Source organism: Peromyscus eremicus, chromosome 3 (assembly GCF_949786415.1).
Source record: "Peromyscus eremicus chromosome 3, PerEre_H2_v1, whole genome shotgun sequence".
NCBI classification, from domain to species: domain Eukaryota; kingdom Metazoa; phylum Chordata; class Mammalia; order Rodentia; family Cricetidae; genus Peromyscus; species Peromyscus eremicus.
This window is the reverse complement of record NC_081418.1, coordinates 29,834,066-29,857,191: the sequence shown is the minus strand read 5'-3', so window position 1 is coordinate 29,857,191 and position 23,126 is coordinate 29,834,066. Positions and strand designations below refer to the sequence as shown.

The 23,126-nt window shown below is 42.7% G+C and overlaps 1 protein-coding gene across 1 annotated transcript in view; it reads right to left on the bottom strand.

The window, feature by feature from the left end:
• Nucleotides 1-19,828, bottom strand: part of Cav1 (caveolin 1) — a 31,417-nt gene extending 11,589 nt beyond the window's left edge. Inside the window, exons 1-2 of the mRNA XM_059257396.1 lie at nt 19,537-19,828; nt 17,977-18,141 (exon numbers count right to left, since the gene is read on the bottom strand). Coding sequence (XP_059113379.1) covers nt 17,977-18,141; nt 19,537-19,566 — 195 coding nt within the window. The 5' untranslated portion in view covers nt 19,567-19,828. The remainder of the gene's footprint in view (nt 1-17,976; nt 18,142-19,536) is intronic.
• Between the last annotated feature and the right edge of the window lie 3,298 nt (nt 19,829-23,126).

Sequence of the window (23,126 nt, the reverse complement as noted above, 5' to 3'; positions counted from 1 at the left end):
CTGGATTATGTTACAAACACCTACAGTCACATGAACCCCACTGTGAACCACCCGTAACTTTAGAGGAATGTAAATCTGGGGTAGGAACATTGAGGCATGCTCTTGGCTTGAAGGCCTGCTGCTTTGTAGTGGAAGATGGGAAGTAACCCCATCTTTCAAAAGTTCCCAGGACTGTCTTTGGAGGAGCAAGGGGGAAGGATGCATCCATAACCAGAGTGTCAGTGCAAGTTGACAAGCGTGAACAAGTGAAGAGTTTGGGGTATGGATTACAGGGCAGGAAAGGGTCTGCAGTGAGAAGCCTGGATTTAACCTGGCCTTGAACTCTCTCCCTCACGTCCAGTCCTCAGCAACCTCACTCTTTTCAACCTCTGGGGCCCTTGCCTTGCTATTCCTTTTGTTCTCTTCCTTCCTTCCTTCCTCCCTCCCTCCTGCCCTCCCTTCCTCCTTCCCTCCCTCCCCCTCCCCCTTCCCCCCCTCTCCCTCCCTCCCCTCCTTCCTCCCCCCCCTCTCTCTTTTGGTTTTTCAACGCACGGTTTCTCTGTATAGCTTTGCCCCTTTCCTGGAACTCGCTTTGAGGACCAGGCTGGCCACGAACTCACAGAGATCCGCCTGCCTCGCGAGTGCTGGGATTAAAGGTGTGCACCACCACCGTCTCTCTCTCTCTCTCTCTCTCTCTCTCTCTCTCTCTCTCTCTCTTTAAACCATAGCATTTTATTTCTCCCTTATCCCTGATGGACAGTTTCTCAAACACTGAAATACTTCAGAGTTTCCTGGAGATACTGTGAAAACCCAAGAGTGCACACTGTATATGAAGAGGGTGATCTGGGTGGGAACCTAAAACTAGATCATGTAATCAAGGCCCATTGGCCAGGAGTCTCCTTAGGGAATCTAATATACTTTGTTCATACACCTTCACATTTTCCTTATCACAAAGTGTCTAGCTGCAGATGTCTCTCTACAAAGCAGGCTGAGTACCTCCTGATTCCTTTTATTCTCCACAGACTTCTGGTGTCCATTCGGTGCCACTTGTTGATGCTGAGTGTCACCAAACAGGTGACAGAGAACAGACAACAGTGTAAAAATAGACCAAGAAAGGGCCAGAGATAGGAAGCTGGAGACTGCGCGTTAGGGAACTTGCACAGAGACGACTGACTATTCGGGCCCACTTACATTTGCCATGCAGGAGAAGGAATAACTGTAGCCATCCAGAGCATCGTAAATGCTGTCTCCAACAGAAAAGGCCTGCCTCACTAAATGTATGGAAATCTTACTTTGTGCTAACACCCAATTAGAGGGCTCATCTGAAGGTCTGGCTTGCTCACTGAGTTCTGTGTTTATGCTCTGGTGTTTGCTATTCTTTAAGCTTCTGGACATGCCATGGGATAGATATGAATGATTACCATGCTAAAAAAAAAAGGCTCTTTATATTTTATTGAAGATACAACAAGCAGACATGTCTTCGCCATTTTCAGGCTACTCCTGTAGTCCCTAAATGTGTTTGCTTGAGCTTTTTAAACAGTATGGACTCCTTTTGCAGCCGTCCCAGTGTCCGTCCTGGTGGCAGATGCAGCATCCTACCGTTCCGCTCAAAGGCAGCATCCTACCGTTCCGCTCAAAGGAGCATTATGAACAGCATTCACTTTGCCTCACGGCTGGAATATTTTTTCCTCCAGTGCTTTTAGTCTGTTTATTAAACAAATAGAAAATGAATCAAATAAATCCCTGCAGGCCCGGACGCGACTTGGGAAACAGGGGGAAGGATACAAACGAGTATCCTCGCAAGGAGGATCACAGCCCATTGTACAGAACTGACACTTTAAGCAAAGTAACTGTCCAGACACAGCCCCTGACCTTTACAATGGGTTTGTGCACACGGACATGATTGGCAGCTTGATATTTAGATTTATATAAGCCCCCATTGTGAGGGTGCACTGTGGGATGATTATCTGTGTCCCTGAAGCCTCCTCACTAGATGCCGGTAACATCCTCTAAATTGTGACAAGTAGCGCCGTCTCCAGACATTGCCAGATAGCCCCTTGGAAGGGAGGAAAAATTGCACCTGGTTGAGAATCCTGCCCTAAAAACATCATAATATGCTAGGATAAGGTGATACCTTCAGTTTAGAAGTATCTGCAGCCTGGAATGCCTCTGTTTACTGCAGGGATGTTTGCTTTGCACGGCCGTGGCCTGGTGGAGCCCTTTATTTATCCAATCTAACATTTGGGAAGCATTTGCTTTTTGAGGATGGAATAAATGAAACGAAGAGACAGGGCCAGGTCAAGGTCATAAGGGTGGCTGCGGGTCGTAGAAAAGGGGGACAGTATAATTAAATAGACACGAACTTTGGCTTTGCAGACTCACTTAGGAATCATCGCCAGGGATGGGTGTTGTCATTCTGGGATGGACTCATTTGCTTTTAGGTAAGAGAGGAAGTCATTATCCCTCATGGCTCCAGATCACTAGTTACTAGAATTTCGAGGAATCAAGGATGACATGTCCCAGGCACAGGCCTAGACCCAGGCCCATGCCCAAGTCCATTCCTGCTACATTATCCCTCATGGCTCCAGATCACTAGTTACTAGAATTTCGAGGAATCAAGGATGATATGTCCCAGGCACAGGCCTAGACCCAGGCCCATGCCGAAGTCCATTCCTGCTACCGAGCCTCTCACTGGCTGTGGGATGTGCTTGGCTTGCTTCCCCCACCACTGTCTACCTGGCTACTTCTCTATATCTCATCCTGCCTTGAAGATTTCCTTCTAGCCTCACACTGGTTTCTCACTTGAACCCTTTTTTTCTACCCAGGTTATCACTTCATCTTTATATCACTTTATATCTTTATCACTCTATATTTAATGGTATGCCTCTCTGTCTCTGTCTCTGTCTCTCTCTCCTTCTCTCCCTTTCTACCTCTCTCCCTCCCTCTCCCTACTCTTTGTGTGTGTGTGTGTGTGTGTGTGTGTGTGTGTGTGTATTGTTTCTGCTACTAGACTCTAAGTTTATGAAATACAGTGGTTCATAAATCAGTATTTGTTAAATATATGAATGAATTAGTGAAACTTGCTGTCTTACTTACTCTTCTATTGCTGTGAAGAGACACCATGACCAAGGCAGCTTATAAAAGAAAGCGTTTCATTGGGGCCGTGCTTATGGTTTCAAGGGTTAATCCATGACCATCATGAGGGTGGGGGAAGCATATGGCAGGCAGGCAGGCATGGTGGTAGAGTATCAGCTGACCTTACAACCTGATCCAAAGGCAGAAGGCAGAGGAAGTGAGACTGGGTCTGGCATGGGCTTCTGAAACCTTGAAGCCCACCCCCAGTAACTACCTCTTCCAACAAGTACACACTACTTAATTCCTCCTGAACAGCTCCACCAACTTGGAAGCAAACATTTGAGTATATGAGCCTATGGGGGCCTTTCTCCTTTGAAGCACCACACTGGGAGTTTGTAGGTCAAACCTCCTCCTCCTTACAAGAGCAATCACTGTCTTCCTCACGTCCCCTTTGAGAAACAGAGTTCTGAATATGTTATTATCTGGCTCATGGATTAGAAACTGAATTCACTGGTATAGTCATTTTTTTTTCAGTCCAGGTATAATAATTTTGGTAAAAGCATGCACAGAGACTGACTAACGGCAAGGAAGATGGCTTAATTTAGTTTTGTGTACAATGAAAATTAGGATTCCTACCTACAGGTCTGGGTGTAGCTTTGCTTGTGAGAGCTGATGAGTCCTTCTAAGAGTGCTCAGGTGGCCTAGAACTCAAGTGACTTCATGTTTATCTTCAGAGTCTCACAGCTGGGGTGCTAAGTGATGGGATTAAAATCATGTGGGCCTTTAAATGCTAAACTTTATGTCAGTTGGAGAGAAACAAATTTTACAGCTCCCTGACAGGAAAATATGACTCAAAGTCATGCTGCCTTTTTTGTCTGTTAGTCATCTGATCCTATTGCTCACAGATGGGCCTTAAAGGACTCCAGAAGCAGGGCCACACGAACTAGGTGAACTTGACAACTGTTGGCTTCACGGGAATTTTCTATTTAGCTAGGTCTTTATTAGACCATGGCTCTAACCAAGCTTCAGCGATGACTTCTCTGCTTTCTGAACTTGGATTCAGAATTGACTAGCTGCAAAAAAGGAAAAGGAAAACGTGAAGGTTTGTAGCCAACTTTGGAACTGACTTCTGGTTCATCTTGGAACATAAGCGACCAATCTGGAGGCGGTAAAAGAGAAGAGTGCGAAGTACAGAGTCCGGATGTGTGACGTGAACCCCAGCCCAGATCGTCTTCAGAACTACGTGCATATTGTGGAACACATGGGTTCAGCAGGCCACCTTTAGTGAGTTTAGTCTTTCAAAGATGATTTAATTAATTGTCGTAGTTGCAGTATTAAGAGCAAAGATGCCAAATGGAAAAATTTAGGAAATTCATAATAAAAATACTATTGATGATTAGCTGGGCTTGGTGGCATAAGCTTTTAGTCGAAGTACTTTAGAGGCAGAGGCAGGTGGCTGTCTGTGAATTCAAGGCCAGCCTCACCTACATAGATGGTACCAGAGCAGCCACAGTTACTTAATAAGACCCTGTCTCAACACACACACACACACACACACACACACACACACACACACACACACACACAATTTATTGATGCAAAATCTTCCTCTTTGTCAGGTATTTTTCTGGGTTTCTACTGTTGTATGAATGTTTGTATACTTGAGTTACAAGTATACAATATACAAGTATACAATAATCTTTAGAAATGAAAGTTACTTAGGGATTGTCTTGGTTCTTTGTTTTTGATTATTATAGACACAGGAAGTAGATAGGTCTTTTCCAAGGCCCCAAATAACACTGGAGATACGTGTCGAAGAGAGGACTAGAATTAAATTATGCTTTTGGACTTAGTTTCCCCTTCTGCTCTGAAGAGTGACTGGCATCAGTTAATGTCAGTTAGTAACTTGGATTCTCTTCTCTGTGAAGCATTGGAGAACTTTGAAACACCTGCCTGGTGTGGATTCTCTGAAGATCCCTTGGCTACTGGTATAAAGGTGTTTTACAGCACTTTTAGGAGAAAAACCAGTGTGAGTTGACAGCTCCAAGGTAGGTAAGAAAAAAGAACTGGAGGTGACATTTTGGTGCTTCAAACAACAGACTGTCCTCTTGGGGGAGAATAGAGAAGTATAATCAAATGCACAGAAGGCAGTCCATAGCTGGATTTTACAAGTACCATGAACTTCACTCTGCATGGAAAGTGTATCTCATATAGCTGCTACAGAAGAAAACATTATATTCTGGCAAAATGGCTAAGACCCTCCTGCACACCATTAATAAGGAGCTAGTGAAGTAATACCTTACTGCCTTTATGGTTGTGAAAATCTTACTGTGACACATGATTTTTTTATTAATAAATCTCAAGAGTGTAACCCAATGTGAATTTAATTCTGACTATGTATCAGCTGTATCTAGGAGCTACAAAGGAAGATTCCATGGGGCTTGGGCCCTACCATAGACCAATTACATCAGATTTTCTGCATCCAATGTGCAGATGTACAGTGTTTTGAAATGCTCTCCAGATGATTTGAGGCTGGATGAAGAGCTTCTCCATGGAAGCCACACATTCTCATGAAGTTACATCTCAAGGTTCTACCACAATGGGGTTTATAAATGCAGCCAGCTCTGTGAATATGTGCTGTGTAGGAGGGAGTGGAGGGCGGGCTTGCCACACAGATAATGCTTCGTGCTGACCTTTTGGTCACTACAATGCATGCATTTTTCAGTGTTCTGCTTTTGGATGTTTACCTCTTTCATTCTCCATTGCTGATTAAAGCAAAGCTACTCAACTCTTTACCCAAGCAAATCAGGTACTCTGCTGAAATAGAGGACGGTGTTCATACATGTCTATGTCAGGCTGCATGTATGTGCTGTCATATACAAAACTGTAATTGTAGAGGGAAGGAGGAAGATTTGAGAAGTTGTATAGACAAGGAAATAAACACAACTATCAGGGAGCTGCTTCTTGTGATACATTCCTGGGATTAACCACTGTTACTACTTGATAATATTTTATACTTTTTTTTTTTTAAAGCAAATCATGTTAGGCTTCTCTTTTCTTGAATGATGACTCTATCTGAATAATTTTTCTATTGTAAATCTCCCAGTAATCTGACAATAAGCAAAGGGCTGTCATTCCTTGTTTTTTTCCAAAATACCATTTTTTCAAAATATTATCCAGAGTCTCCACTCCCTTTCAAGACCAAGCAGTCTGTAGCCTGGTAAGGTAAAGAATCTTGACGGTGACATTCCTTTTGAGACATCAAATCACACTTGCTTTAAAGCATCATTTAATTTTGGAGATGCTTAATGTTCTGGAGCAATGAACATACTTAATTGGCATCTCCCATTGCCCATGGGGTTTTGTGTGTGCATCCATTAGGGGCATATTTACACCAGTGATTCTCAAAACAGGTCCTGGTCCCCAAAGGAGGTCGTGATCTCAGAGCACTGTGGAATCATTATGGCGGAGAGTTCCATTCCACTATGCTCAACGGGAATATTGGCTTTCCACATCACATGTTCCCTTGAAAAGGACCATCTTTCCCTGTTTTTTTTCCTGTTTTTCATGTTTAATTATCTGCTTCTCATTATATATTTTATTTCTAGTCCTTTAACAAAATTGTGCTTTGTAATGGTCATTATGTTTACAGTCTATCTGTAATTTGTCAGAATCACTTTGATTTTGTTTTAATCAAGGATATTAATAACTGGTGTCATTTGTGAGATGAAAGACCTCTTAACTTGTCCACTCCAGTCTCTGACAAAACATTGTATGTACTAAGATTGTGGTTCTGGCCTGCATGTTTGAAACCAAGTCATACATCACCTCTAACATTCTCATTACACTTCAACACTCTTTCTTGACGGCACTTCCTCTTCCTATACATTTTTAACTGAATAATAATGCAGATATTTTACACTCTTCCTGTTGCTGAGACTCCTATTGGAAGTCAAGCTGATGATTCTTAGATGTATTCTAGTAAATCTATCTGCTATTATAGGAGACAAGAATAGATCACATATCTGAGATAAAAGCTGACCTTTCGTTGTTCAATGCACAGACGCAGTAATGAAGTAGTACCATCTGACTCCAGAGTTCCATTTTGTCTCTGTTCTAGTTTTATTTTTAGCTTTTTCTGTGAGAAAAGATCTGTGATCTGCAAGAGATCAGCTCTGGGATAAGAGGAAATGTCTCTGTTGTTAGAATAGTGGATGACAATTCAGATCCACTAAGCTAGTAAACCTCAGGTTCTGCATGCTCATCATCTCAGAGTGATAAAGCAGAAGTGAAGGAAGAAGTGGGGAAGCCAGGCAGCAGCCAATGGCATCCTTGGAATGTGCTTGGGATACCCTGGAGCTTGGATTTGATCTGTGGCACCCCAGGAGGTCAACACTGGAAGGCCCAAGGAAGATGTATGATATTGTGTTCATCTGATACTAGAGTTTAAAAAAAATCAAAATAACATTGAAAAAAATACATCTTAAAAATACATATACAAGTATTATAAATACAGACAAATATGTGTATCTTTAGGCATATATACATATAGAACACATTTTCCTTTGACTGATAATTTGGACATTTTTGTCACTGCATCAGATTTTTGTTTTCTTACAAAATTTTAAGCTGTAGTCAATAAAAAAGGCACAAATGAAGCCAGGTGATATTGTAATCCATCTGTGTTTTCATACAAAAAGACTAAATCAGTCAAAGAAGTTCAGAGTGTTGATTCAATTGAGCCTCTATTTTCTGGTGGCTGACTCAGTGCTGGGCTGTGGGGTCTACCTGGAGGTTTGGGGCAGCTATAGAAGTGAGGGCCATTGCCTGGCTCTGCGGAACTCAGACATGAAATGAGTCTAGAAAGAGACAGACCACTCTCCTCAAAAGAAAGAGAGGAAACCACTTTGCTCTTAGTGAGCCATGAGACTGTGACTGGAAGGCTATACAATGCTCTAACAGTGAGAACATAACTGCTAGAGGAAAGAGCAGACTTGGCCGACTCCCGGGCATCCCAGGCTGCTGCTGCTGCAGGATGGCTGGAGTCCTGCATGGTGAGGTGTGGAGTAGTGTTCTGGGACTCCATGTACTCTGGGTCTGGTGGGGAGTTGGTCTTCCTAAGTATTTCTTGAGCATGTTTTATTGAAACGATTCATTCTCAGATCTATTTAACTACAGAAAATAGAAGGGGGTTATCAGAAAATAGTTTGGGGAATTGGTTGGAACTGTTTTTTGTTTTGTTTTGTTTTCTTCTTCTTTTTTTCAATGATGCCATTTCCAAAAAACGAAACAACGAAACAAACAGACAAAAAACCTGGCTTTTTGAGGAACAAACAAGACAAGGATTTACTGAAGTAACAAAAGGAATCAGTGATGATTCTAACACATGTAGCGCCCTTTCCTTGCTCTGTGCGGGTATGCCCACTTCCGGGCGTGTTCTATGGCTGACAGCCTCAGGAAGGCAAACCGTGAGGCATGACTGATGTAACACTTCAGTTCTTCCAAGAGACTAACTCTGCCTTGTAAAATGCACTAGTTAAGTCTGTTTTTTGTTCCTGGCATTTGTTTTTTAGAACAAACATGTAATGCCTAGGGAGGAAGTCTCAGAGAAACTCCCTGCGGAACTCAATAGACCTTTCTCCCACCAGCATCTAACTATTTCAATAGCTTCCTGTTTTCACAATGTATGGCTCCATGACACGTATGTCTGTAAAGACTGAGCAGGCAACCGAGGGCCTTCAGAACAGTTGTTTTGTACTTGTTGGGACTGGCTTCGTTGTTCGCTGGTGGTTACCCCACCCTTCACATCCAGCAAGACCAGCCCTGCCCCAGGTACTTTCATGAGCCTGGATAATCCAGGCACTTTAAAAGCTCTCCTATCAATGCTACTTCCACTCACTGAGAAGCCCCAGGAGTTTGTCCTTATTTCAGGTCTTTGCAACTTAGTGTCCTTTACCTCCCTGGGAATTTACATAGGTTTGTACATCAGTTTTTCTTCTCTCCTACCAACCCATCAGAATCTGGAGTCAGGGCCTACAGTGATATTCCTGTCACTCCCAACAGAGACCACATCAAAAATGCCTGTTTGGTCAAGGTGAGGCTGCCATCACGTATTTCAGATATTTCAGAGCATCACTGTTTCCCTGGAGTGTGACCTGTTTGCAGAAGGGTATAGGATTACAATGGTTAAGAGCCTAGGCTTTTATGTTCTACTGTTTGGGTTCTAATCTCTACTCTTCTACTTTCTATTTGTGAAGCTCTGAGCAATCTGGGTTTTCTTTTTGCAAAATGAGTGTGCTGTTGATAGTAGTAACAAAAGTATGTAGCTCACAGACTGCTGGAGGAGTAAGTGCCATTGAGCCATGCTGTAAGAAGTGCTGGAGGGGGTGTCCCATTCCTCTCTCCCTCCTATGCACACATTTAGCACCAGGATGCTGGAACCAGCCCTTGAAAGGGTTTGTACCATCAGCTGACTGTGTGGCCCCAAAATCTGTTTGTGGGTCACCGATACCTATAAAGATACTCTGGTTGGGTGAAGAAGGCTGTGCTGAACTGACTTCTGGTTTGCATGTGGCTCTGGCCACACTAAGCTGCTGCTGGCGCCAGGCACCTTCACCTCCCTGGCTGCTCTTGGTGGGAACCTTTTCTGCACAAATATGCACTTGATTTTGAAGACTGAGAAGAATTCTCTGCTTTGTGCCTGATTGCTTTAGTTATATGATCTTACTCACAGTTACCTATGTGCATATCTCTCCCCTAAATCCTATACCTTTGGGGATGGAGCATGATTTAGCTGCTCAAGTAATGCCTGAGCTTGGCTGTATATATGAATGTATGAATTCATACCTAAGTCTGCCATGCATGAATACATGGTAGCACTGTGTAAAAAGAAGTGAATATGGGAAAGTTGGAGCTGGAGTTGATATTTGTGTATAGCCCAGCCTAGCACAGAGCAGATGGCTAGCCAGGGACAAAGAGTTTATAAAACTTTTTAAATTTTTTTGTTTGCATTCCATCTCCTGCTTTTTCACTATTTGGGCTCAGTGTCTTTCAATATTCACTGTAAATGAGAAATGCAACTGTGTTTGACATCTGCAACACACATGACCCAGGATGATTTCTAGACACAAATATCTAGCATTGAATCTGTCATGGTCTAGCTATCATATAATGCTGTTATTGGGCTCAGAAAAGGTTTGTATATTTAATGCAGCTTTAAAATGTTAACTTTTAAATTACTGTGAGATATACTCCACCAAAGCATATTTAAGTATCCTCAAAATTAAAAACGCCTGGTTTTTAATCACCAAAACAGGCAGCAATGGCTAAAAGGAAACTTGAACTTCCCTTTCCATGAAGTAATGACCAACAAGAGACATCTTCATCAGGTTCAATAAAGAAAGCAAGATGTATTTTATATCTGAACCATCAACACAGTTTCTGGGAGAGGCAGGAAATATGTATTCTCTGCAGGTGTACCACTGTTCTACCAACTAAATCCCTTGGTAGTTGCCCAGTACATGGATCACGCAGATTTCCTTTAAAACAGAATTCAAAAACATTTCCCCCTCCCTAAACAATGGCTCATGTGAAAATATGCTGTTTTATGTTTCCTGGACTAACTGAAAAATAGTTAAACATTTTAGTCTTTGGATTGAGTCACTGACAAGTATGTGAAGGAGGCATGTCAGTTTATTTAACCCTGTGATTTACGGAAAGAATCCAATGAGGTAGTATAGGGTAGGTTGAGTTTTGAAACTGCACATCCAGATAATGGAGCAGCTTGCTGGCTGTGGTGAAGGGCAGGAAAGGTGTGATGCTGAAGAATGTGGAGGGAGGGAGGCAGCGTACACTTGGGATATGAAAATTTTGTACCATCTGTTAGACAAGTGAGTAGAGAGATTTCTAGTGTGTCCCAGGTATAAGAATCAGTAACAGGTGATTGCCAATGTATTTTTGATCATGCTTTTGAACATTTTTTTCTTCCAAATTGAGGCACTTCTGGGTATGAATTGATAGTTGCTCAAGGTTTTAAAAAAAAACCTGGTTGCCCAAGACTGATCAGTGTTGTCTGGTATGGGGCAACGTGGAATATATAGTTGCCTCACTCAGGCTACCCTGGGGCTTTGGGATTCCAGTTGGCTCTAAATGCAAATGGCCTCAAGAGACAGAAAGCCATTGAGCAAGGCTGACTTGGGAGTACTCCATGTTGTTTCAAAATTCTCTGGTGAGGTTTAAAATTCCAGACCCTCAAATAGTGTTCTGTCACAGAAAATGTCAAAATAAACCCAAAAAACAAAAAAACAAAACCAACCAACAAACAAAATAAAACAAAACAAAAAACAAAAAAACAAAGCCTCTACCACGTGACTCATCTGTTCTCTTGGGGTAGAAGAAACCTGAGTATGTATCCTTAAGCCAACTTGGGCACAACTTTTTCTAAAGCTGACTTAACGATGTAATCATGTGGAGAATGATCATTTGGAGCTCTGAAAATGTAGGTACTCAGGCCTGCTGTCTATATGTTCCAATTTAACAGATCTTGGTATTCCCAGGCATCTGGATTTTTAACAATTCCTCTCTTGACTCTGATGCTTTGACTAAATTTGTGAAACCCGTAGGGTTTGTAAAGGAACTACACATTTTCTTAAGGCTTCAGATTTTACATTTTCAATAGGAAAATTGGAAAAACAATATGGGAGGAAAGAATATTAAATATTAACTGTAATATTTTATACAATCTAATCACAGTTTACAGAACTCCAAAAGAGAACATTGTTTATAAGTATTTTCTTAGCACAGTACTCCTCCCACTACACCAGGATATCTCTGAATTCCTCCTTTGTGGGAGAGGAGGGCTCTTTTACTACGTTCTTTTCAAAGACATATATATCTTTCAAAGACAAAATATCTTTGCAAAGATAATTCATTGGCATCATATAAGTTATATATATATATATAATATATAATCTTATGTACAATGCGTATCATATAATAAACAATTCCACAGAGTGCATTTGTATACATATACGCATATACATACAAGTTGTCCAGAGCAGAGAAAAGAATGTATACATCCTGGAATAAGCCATCTTCGTAGGAATTCATCCTCCCTACCCTTTCCCTACTGCAGACGTAGCATCATAGAAGCATCCAGAGCTCCACAGGTCAGTCTACACAGGCCCCTCTTCCTAGCAATTGGCTCTCTCTAGGTATTTCATCATAGTGAACTGCCGTTTCAAAGTGGGACACACTCGGAAGAACTAAAACGTGCCTGCTGTGGTATACACTTGAGTGGACAGGATGCATAAGCAGGTGGCTTTGGAAATTTCTGGACTTTTTAGATCCTGTTCCCCACTGCAGCTGTTCATAACTCAACCCTCTTAAAATGTAGCCAGCACTGCTCGCTGTTAATGGAAAAATATCCCATATCATGAACTCTGCATAATTCAATGATATATAGTATACTTGGTTATAATAAGTAATATACAATTTTATACAGTTAAAGTCAAAGTTTGGGTAATTTCTCACTGCTTTCTAACCTTAGTTAAGAGATAGAGATAAAAAGGGCAATTTTTTAAAATGCATTACACACACACACACATGCGCAGACACACACACACACACATATCATTTCTGCTGAACTTAAAATCACTTCATATGCTTAGAAATAAGCAATGTTCCTCATTTTAGTATCTTTCTTTGCTCAGTAACATGTAAAGACTTCCAATCAGAGATGATTGCAATGTGGTTTTATAAACTGGAATTCCTGAATTCCAGATATGATTTCAGGTGTGGCAGAATATTAATTACCATCTTATGAAGAATCTTAAACAAAGAAAAAAACACGTACAACTGCTATCAATCTAAACAGAAAAGGATGCCACCATGGCCTGGGAAATGTGCTTTGACTATATGTATATTAAAGTGCCTTAATTTTATGTGATGCTTATCTGACATTAATCACAATTTTTCTAGACTATTTATTTTTCTCACATAAAAGGGTTATAGATGCATCAGGAAACTCCACTGATATTGGTCTGCACACCACACACATGCCTTCACTATATGATTAAAGAAACTTGTGTATGTATTTAAGAATCACTACATTCATGTTTAGGAGAGAAAGTTACAAGTATAGGTTTTTACTTTTGAACAAAGACCTCTTCCCAGATGTTCTGATTTGTCTCAATGCTAATCTCAGAATCACTAAACTCATTTCTTCCCCACAACAATAATCCATGATGAATCATGTAATCTTATCTATTCTTCCTTAATCATACATTTCAAAATATCTGTTTGGAGCACTCCTTGAAACTATGGGAAACATTTTAAACTTCATTAACCCTTAATTTCTATTAATGTCAAAAGGGGAAACTAGAAGCCTGGATGGTAGCTATTACATTCCCACAAATTACGTTGTTTTGTGTTAGATGATTCTATTCCCAGTGTATGTACCATCATTTTTATCTTTACATCTGGATCATGGATTAAATAGAGATACTACTCAAATTACTAGGGATTACATTTGATTATGTTCATTTTAAGTTGAAAATATTTCATGTCACGGATGCATTTAATGGGCCTAACATACTGAACACCATAGTTTAGCCACCGGTACACTGTAGTTTCTTCTTGTAATCTTGTGGCCAACTGGCAGCTATGGCTCCCTGCCACTGCCCAGCATCACAAGAGACCATTGTACTACAAATCACTCGACTAGGGAAAGGTCAAGATTCACATTTTTGAAGAATAGTTCCTACTGAATTTGTTATGTTGTTGTAGCTTTGTAAAACTGAATAATCAGGTTGAACCTTTGTGCGTTGTGGGCCACTTGTATTTCAACTCTTTCCTGCTTCCCCAGCATGGCTGCATCACACCTGCACTTGACCCCAGTCTTTTCCAAAACTCCAGCTTCTCACACCAAGCCCATACTTGAATTCTTCCACAGCTTTGCATGGCTGGCTGGGGAGCCTACACCCTTCAAGTGAGTGTGAGATTCAGGCCTCTGCTGTCTGGTCAGAATCACTCATTCCATTTTTATTGGCTTCCGCTGTGCCATATGAATCTCTAGATTCCAGTCGGAGTGAGATGGTAAGACTTGTATGGTACAGCCATACCTAATACCCAGGGGTTGTTGTGGAAGAGGGGGTGGAAGGATTCTAAGAGTCAGAGGAACAGGAAGTTTACTGTGACGCTCTGTCTCCTAGGAATGTCAGAGTAGCAACATCCATGAATCTTCACCAACATGGCTGACTGAACAAGACCTGAGCAAGGATGGCATCATCAATAGATGTGCTAAGGAAGGGGTAAAGATCATGAGGCCTCAACCCTAGACAAAGAATCACAAGTAACTAAGAGTGGGAGAAATTGTCTTCCTCAGGGAAGAGCACACCAACTGGTTATCCTTCCAATACCAAATGGTCAGCCCTGAAAACATATACACACAAGTAACACTATATGTGCTGAGCAGGTCGGATCTATATATTTAGAAATATGTGTACACATAGATATGTAACAGCAATTAAAGAAAAAGCAGCTACGAATCTGAGAAAGAGTCAGGGGTTACAATGGGAGAGGCTGGAAGGAGGAAAGGGAAGGGGGGAGTGATGTAATTATAATTTCAAAAACTAGGAAAAAATGTAGAAGTGTCTAGGGAAACAAAGAAGACAAATGAGAAGAAGAAGGGTGAAAATGGAAGGGAAATGGTAGGGAAATATAGAAGAGAATATGCTCAAAATACAACGTATATTACAAATATAATATGTATGAAATATATGTCAAAATATAATATATATTATTATATTATAATATTATATTATATGTATATAAATTTAATATGATAATATATGATATGTTATATATCTCTCAAAATATAATATATGAAATATGTGTATGAAAATATTTTTTAAAAGTGTCTGTGTGAGACAGTCCTGTCTCTCTTCCTTGCATCCTCCTGCACCCCCTAAGCAATGCATGCAGACTGTGGTCCTCCCCTGGTCAGATTGCACACCCTTCATGACCTCTCCATTAAAGTGTTTGTAATGAATCTTCCATCCACCTGTTGCTCTTTCCATAGCAGCATCTTCCTGACAGTTAGTCAGTGGCAATCACTATTTTAAAAACATTTTCATCCTGCAATGTGTGATACTATTTGCTTTGACTTATATCATATATTTTGTCTATTTCTAAAATGACAAGGTTTACAATAAAGCCTCATAAAACTGCATGCCAGTTAAAAAAAAGGAAGTAAAAACATAAGACCACATGTGAGAGAGTAAATAAAATGTGCTAATAAAATAAAAAATAAAAAAATCTAGCTACATGTGTCAAGGCAGTTAAGGCAAAACTAGAGGACCCATGGTACCTGTGTGTGTTTTTAGGATTAAGATTTTAATAATATGTGCATCTCTTGTCTCATTAACAGTAATATTCTTATTTGCTGGATTTATTTTAAGAATTAAATAGCAAGCATCCAGTCTAACACATCATAACAATGTAACAAATTGATGGATAATTAATAAGATATAAGAATCATACATTTTAAAGCATTTTATTTACTTCCAAATTCTAATCACATGTAATAAGTATATTATGAACATAATATACTTATATAATAAGAAAACTTAGAAATGTTAGAGGAAGAATGGTGGATCTGAGTTTTAACCACTCAGTAGAAGAAAGTTAAGAAAACATTCAAATCGCAATATTTTGGGGTAAATGTGTCTATGCAGATAAATCATTATGTGGAATGGCGAACCTCTATACAAAAACGATTTTGTTGGCAATCAATTGTACATTTAAATTGATATTCTTGCCACCAGTGGCCTGGGTAATTATGCTCTGTGTTACTGAAGAGCAAGTGTAGAGCGCACAAGGCTTTGGAGGCCAGCCACGCCTCCATACTTGACGTGCAGGACTAGAAGGATGTGCACAATGCACTATGTGGTTCACACTTTAAATTTGGGCCTCATTTCTTCTCTACAGAGAGGGCTTGTTTAGTTGTGTTTTTCATCTTGATACGAAGGTATTCGTGAAGAGCGGGGGACAGTCTAGCCAGACATTGTCCAGCAGAGATGTCTATGATGATGGAAAATTTCCAGCTAGTACCGTGGGGGAGGGGAGGTGCAGAATGTGCAGGGGTAGCCTGGGTGTCTCTCTACAGAGCCAGTGTTCCCTGAAGACATCCTCCTAGGTAGGGCTTCTGCCTAAATCTTGCCAAATTCTTTTCTCAAGGTGAGTTTTTCTCATCTGCCTGACTGTCTGGAGTTGCTCCTGTTTCTGTGAGCAAGTAGGCAGGCGTGGCTGTAACTTTCTAATTTCTCTAATGTGAGGATCCCCACACTCGCCCTTGAAATGATACTTTGTAAACTGCTATTTCCTCCAAGCCTGTCATGCCTTTTTTCCATCTGTGTTGAAGTCTTTTTTTCCCAGCGGGGCCTTCTTTCTCCACTTAGTCATGCTATGTGGAGACCCACATCCACACTGCTGGCCTTTCTGACTCATCCCAGGAGGCTCCTTGGCTCCAGGGAATCCCTCTCTCAGCACAGGGCAGCAACAGGGAGGGTCCAGCGAAGGGAGCCCATCTGAAATCCTTCCAGTCCCCTCCTTGACCAAAGCAGCCAGCACAAGATGGCTGAGAAGCAACACGTCCTTTCCCCTTTAAGGAAATGTGGCTAATAAACAGATTTTAGCAATCTTAACTTCCAGTTTATGAGTTGCCTTCATTGCTGGTTTTAAATATTCCACAATCTGGCCAGCAGAAAACGGTCCAATTTTCCCTTTCTCTCTACCAGCAAACCAAGAGAGTAAATTCTGACAGGTACACTTTCCCTCCGGTTGTAGATTAAACCGCTTCCCTTTCTGAAATACATTATTCATAAAGGTGAAACTGTGTTGGAGCTCCTCCCATCCATAGATAGGAGGCTGTGGGAGGAAACTCCATGAGCTGCTTCGTGGTGCATTAGAGGCGGGGCAGGACAGTGGCTTCCCACTGGAACCCTTGAGGCCAGGATTTTCCTTGGCCCTCCAGGCCACTCGGAGGAAACCCTCTGCCAAGGACAGCTCAAGTCCAGGATTTCTCAACCCACACGGATTCAGACAATAAATTCCTTGAGCTGGAATTGCTGGAAGGGTCAAAGTTGAATAACAAAATGACAATGATAATCAGACCACTGTGTCAAATCTACATTCGGCCAACCACCCAGGAAAGTAACGTATTTGTAATCTCAACAAGTGTATCGTGAAAGTGTAAAACAGAACTCCAACCTGAATGTTCTGTTAGCCCAGGGCAGGCTGACCTTGGCTGTCACCACAGATGCATCTTTCCACATTTAGCTAGAGGGATCCAGAAGTTGAGGTGGAAATTATTTGTTTGGTAAAATGGCTTAGCCTTGCACATGTGCTGTGTTTTTATAGTCAAAACACTATTCATATACATGTAATATGCATACAAAATATGTACATTATCTGCATATGTTATTAGTGTTAAACATTTCCACTCACTTAATATTTTAAGCTAATCACTTTAGATTATTTTAGCTGAAGGAATATGCTCATTCTGTATTCTGACCTTCACCGGTAGTACAAAGTCTCACACAATTATTTTGCCAACACATAAACGACCTGTCACTGGAGTTACAACACAGCAATAAACCACAATCATCTTCCTTTCCCAAGGAGTGTGGGGGCCCACCTGTGGCTGAGGTTCTATGAACTCCCCCGCAAGGCTCACTTTAGCTAGATTCCTGCTGAACTAGCCAGTAGGAGGAGGAAGGCAGATGAGATATTTCTGACAACGAACCGCAGAGGTTCACATACAGCCAAGCCTAGGAAACAGTGCTTGTGTGACGAAGCTATGAAAAGGTGTACAATTACTTGCGAGAGTAGGGTTGTGGGACCCAGACAGCCACCAAGGCTTACCTTGACCACGTCATCGTTGAGATGCTTGGGGTCCCGGTTGACCAGGTCGATCTCCTTGGTGTGCGCGTCGTACACTTGTTTCTCATTCACCTCGTCTGCCATGGCCTTGTTGTTGGGCTTGTAGATGTTGCCCTGTTCCCGGATGGGAACAGTGTAGAGATGTCCCTGTGAGGGCAGCCGGCCAAGCCAGGGGAGGGCGGCGACGGCGGTGGGAAGAAAAGTTCAGAAAGAAAAACAAGCGTCAGGAGTCAGCCTGGCTGTCGGGGGAGCCTGGAGCTCCGAGGCTCGCTAGCTTCAGCCTCGAAGGCGTTGCGCACAGAAAACTCCAGCGCCGCAAGCTTTTTAAGAGGACGGAGGAGAGGACACCACACCCCTCGGTACCAGGCAGGGAGCGCCTGCCTCCCGCGCCCGCCGCCAGGGGTCAGGGCGAAGCCCCATGCACGCCCTTCTGCACCCCGCCGCTCCCGGCCGCGACTCCCCGGCCTGGGGGTCTGCGTTCCGCCTGCTGTGCATCCCTTCTCTCTGCCAGGCCACCAGCGTCCCCACAACCTCACCTGTTCCACTGTCCCACCCTGGCCTTGTTAATCCTGTCCCACGATCCTTCCACCATTAACTTTAAGATCCAACTGGACCTTACAGACTCAGTGGTCCCATCTTCTCTGTTCCTCCATGTGTCTCCCTCGCACCTGCCGCGTCCCCTACCCTTCTAGCCCCTTTGGCTTCATGGTTTTCTTTAGGCCGTGGGGGTGGATTAGGTGGGTCAAAATCTAATATCCTTTCATCTCCGAGCAGAGGCATTGCCAGACCCCACCCCCAACCCCCAATGTTCTAGGACATGTCACCTGAAGGACTCCCTGACCCACCCTTACTTAGATCACCCCTAGGCTGTCTGCCCGAGGCAGAGCTGTAGTCACGTTTGGGAACGGAGGTCTCCACGTTTAGGCCACCTGAGTGCCAAGAAGTAGTTGCCAATGGTGGTGGTACTTGTGAGGAAGGAGGCTCCCCCACCTCGGAACTCCCCCGGCCGCCGCCCAGGGACAGAAATTGTTGAAGTGCTCAAGAACTTTGCTAAGTGCAATACACGCGCGCCACCGCCCAAGCCGGCCACTTTAGGCTCCTGATGGGGATTGTCCTCAGGACTGTGGGCAAATGACCCCCCCCTCCAAACACACACACACACACACACACACACACACACACACACACACACACACACAACACAGCACCAGCTCTCAGCCTCCCAGTAGTAGGGGCTTGTGCCTGGGGGTCTTGCGAACAGTGCCACCTGGGAAACTTTCCTAAGTCCGGCAGACTACCAACGCAGGACGCTGATCCTCTTCCCGGTGGGCTCTGTTGGTCCGCTCTCCAAAAGGGAGCCCTAAAACGTTCCTGGCTTTTCTTCACCTCCCCACCCAGGCCCATTCCTCAGCGGTGCCAGCACTAGCGGAGTGCTCTGAAGGTGGAGAGAGGACTCGGGCTTAGGAAAGCAGCTCAAGCATTTGGAGAGGGAGATAGCAAAAGCAGGTACTTCGGAGCCGGCGCGCCCTCACCCAAGCCTACCTCGGAGTCTACGTATTTGCCCCCAGACATGCTGGCGCGTGGCTGGCTGCAGGCTCTGAGGAGGTTTCCCTGGGCTGTGATTTAAGAGAACTGAGGAAGGAAGATCTTGTATTGTATAGGGGGGGAAAGGCGCTGGCGGGGGGCGGTGGCTGGGAGGGAGCCTCTTGGCTGTCGGCCAGTGGTTTGTTCTGCTCTCAGTTGGCTGGGACGTGCTCTGCGCCGGGTCTAGGCACATCCCCAAGGTTCTGGCAGCAGAGGGCGGGGAGCGCCCGCGGGGAGCTGAGAGCCTGTGAGAAAGCCTTCATCAGCGCTGGCTGTTTGGGCAGATATTTTCGACCCGGGGCAACGTTTTCCCAGCTATAAACCAACAGAGAGGCATCCCTGGGAGAGCGAATGTTTTCCCAATGCATCATCTCAGCAGGGGTGGAGGGAGCACAAGAGTTTGCAGAGATGCCCAGTATGGGCATCCGGCACAGAAGGAATCCTGCCCTGTCCTAAGCTGCTTCCCCGCTTCGCCCACATTCCATTACCTCCCAGGGCTGATCTGTCTCCCAGTTTCACAGAGGAAGGGATGCAAGATGACTAGGAAACTGAAGGAGTACTTTACACATAAACACAAGGAAGGAATCTGCGTGGGTGCCTGTAATGTCATTATTGATCTCTGTAAAAATGAAAATGAAATTTCTAACAACAGGTCATGCCGTAATCATAAGCACTTTGAATATTTTCAACTGTAGAAAACTTTAGTTAGAGGTTTGTTTGTTACCCGAGAGGATTTTTTTTCTTGGCTTGAGATCAAACCCAGGGTTTTGTGCATTCTACCTGGCGGTAAACACTATACCATTGAACTACACCCTCAGCCCTAGAGGATCCCTGCCCAGAACGATACACTTGGCTGTGAGACTGAGAGGAGACAGTCTTTGACAAACTGACTAGACTTTCTTTTTAAGTTAACAAATCATATATCAGTTTCAAAATCTGGCCAATCTCCTTTTATTTTATTGTAAAGAAAAAAAAACAAACTTTTTACTAAAGAATAAAGTAACTAACTAGAGGCAGCAGCTAAGAAATTCACCCCCTACAAACTGAAAACCATGTTTTTACTTAAGCATCCACAAGCAAACACTTCCATAGCACACTAGAAGAGGATAAATTTTAAGAACGGCTACCAGAAGACCGCAACATGGGATCAGGGAGAAGATGAAGAGGAAACACCGGCCTGAGAGTAGAGAATAGCACCCTGGAAGAACTGATCATCCAGCTGGAAAGACAGGAAAAGACCAATGATCTAAGCAGACTCTTATGGGGAAAAAAGGCAATCAGTATTTGAATTAATTATTTTGATTAGCATGTGATAACCATACTACTAATGATGTGATATTTCAACAACTGCATATATTATACTGATCAAATAAGGGTGATTAACTGTGCATTGTAAAAATAAAAGGATCAATTTTAACTAGAAATGGCAGGGGAAAATCAGTGTGATAAATATGAGATGACTTATGCTGGCTATTATTCACTGTGAGAGTAAAGATATTCCAAAAGACAAGTTCCCTTGGTTTTATTTCTGCTGTTACCTTTTCTGAAGTCTTCTATCAACTTGTATGCTAATGAACATGATAGACGACCAGAAAAAGGATGCTTTCTGGCTTCACATAGCCTACATTGGCCACTTCAGATGATCTCTTAGCGTGCCCTTTCTTTCATCAATATACATTTTCTTTCATCAATATTTGGTGCAAGGCAATTCTGGTTCTGTTCTAGGGAAAATGTAGTAACTGGTTCCCACCTATTGTTACTCAGTTTGCAGCTGCTGGTGAGTAATTCTGACTGTGAAGTCCACAGGAGTTGGGAGAGCTCGTCTTACAAGAAGTCCACAGGGGTCAGGAGAGCTTGTCTTAGAAGTCAACAGGAATGGGGAGAGCTTGTCTTGCATTCCAGGGAGGAAAGGAGCTTCAGGAGAGAGAGGTCCTCCACAAATGCCTAACTAGTTTTCAGCAGAGGGAAAGCCACCTCTGGGGCGTGGGGAATGGGACACCCTGTCAGGGGACACGATATAGATCCAAGTCAAATCAGCAGTGGCACTTGGCATCATAATGATCAGTGAAGCGTTGCCAATGCCAAGATGAATTCTTAATGAGTGGAAAACCCACAAACTGTTTAAGTAACCTGCCTCAACAAGAAGCAGGTACCAAAGACAAGCTAGTCTTATGCTGGTTGTTACAGCTGGCTGAGAGAAACAACTCTAATCCCATGGAAAGTAAAGATGCAGAACTTGTTAACTTAGGTATAAGATTTCAGTGAATAGATGACATAAACAATTCTTTCCTTTGATAGGTACTGCACAGATAACTTTAGGCTCGAAGGCAAGTTAATAACTTTCTCTAAATCATTGACCAGAAATGAGTGGAAATTGCAGTTTATTTGCTTTGTTTCCATGTTAGAAGCAACGTTAAAGGTCAGCTTGTGGGTTATGTGTTAGCAGAGATACTGAACTAAATAGGACACAGATAATCTTAATTCCCACTACTTTAGAGATGAAGAAACTGAAGTTTTCACAACTAAAAGTCCTTCTGAGGAAATTTTGTTGAAAGATAGATGATTTTTAAGTTGACAAATAACTGCATCTGGTAAGGTCTGGGACACGGGGGTATGCTCATGGCTAAATAATGAATTAGGTGATTTTTGTGTTCTCTCCTTTCTTCCAGCCTCCTCATCCTACCATGCATCCCTTTTCCCATTCTCATCAGCCCGATTCCTCTTCATCTGCTCATCTAGTTTTATCTTCTTTCTACTTTGTGGTTAGAATCCTAAGGTTTGATCACATACAACATCCGTGGTCTTAAGAAGCAAAACCTGGGGCAGGAGCCATGGCTCAGAGCTGAGGAGAGTTATGAGAACTTGCTGCTCTTGCAGAGGACCTGGGTTGAGTTTCCAAATGGTAGGTCACGCTGTCTGTAACCCCAGTTCTAGAGGACCCTCTGCCCTCTTCTGTACTGACACACACATGGTGCTCATACATGCATGCAGGCAAAACGTTCATGTGGGTAGAATAAACTAAATACATCTTCAAACAGGATGAAAAATCTTTTCAATGTTTTCCAACATTCAGATGTCTAGATTACCTGTGTGTCTTTGTCAATTAGTTTAAAAAAGAGATTTTGGCGTGGATTGTAAATGGCTCTGTGTGTGTGTGTGTGTGTGTGTGTGTGTGTGTGTAAGTATGACAAAGTCATTCACCACTCATTCCAGACTTGAGCTGTGACACTGGGGCTTTTCTCAGAGCATTGATAATTAGCTGATGACCCTTTGGGTAAAGGGTACATGTCAAGGGAGTTGCTAGTTACATATATGTGTATAAACATGCCACCATTTTAGCAATTGCTCTGTCTAGCTGATAAATAGTCACTAGTTTATCATCATTACCACCTCACATACCTTTCCCTGCTCAACTTGTCTCCCAGATTCCATGGAGGTCTTCCTTCTGTATTTTCTGGTTTTTACTTGGAAAGTAACAGCATTTTGAATGAACACTTGCTATGTTTTGATAATTCCTTTCCTATCCCTGTCTGACTTGAAGCCTACCT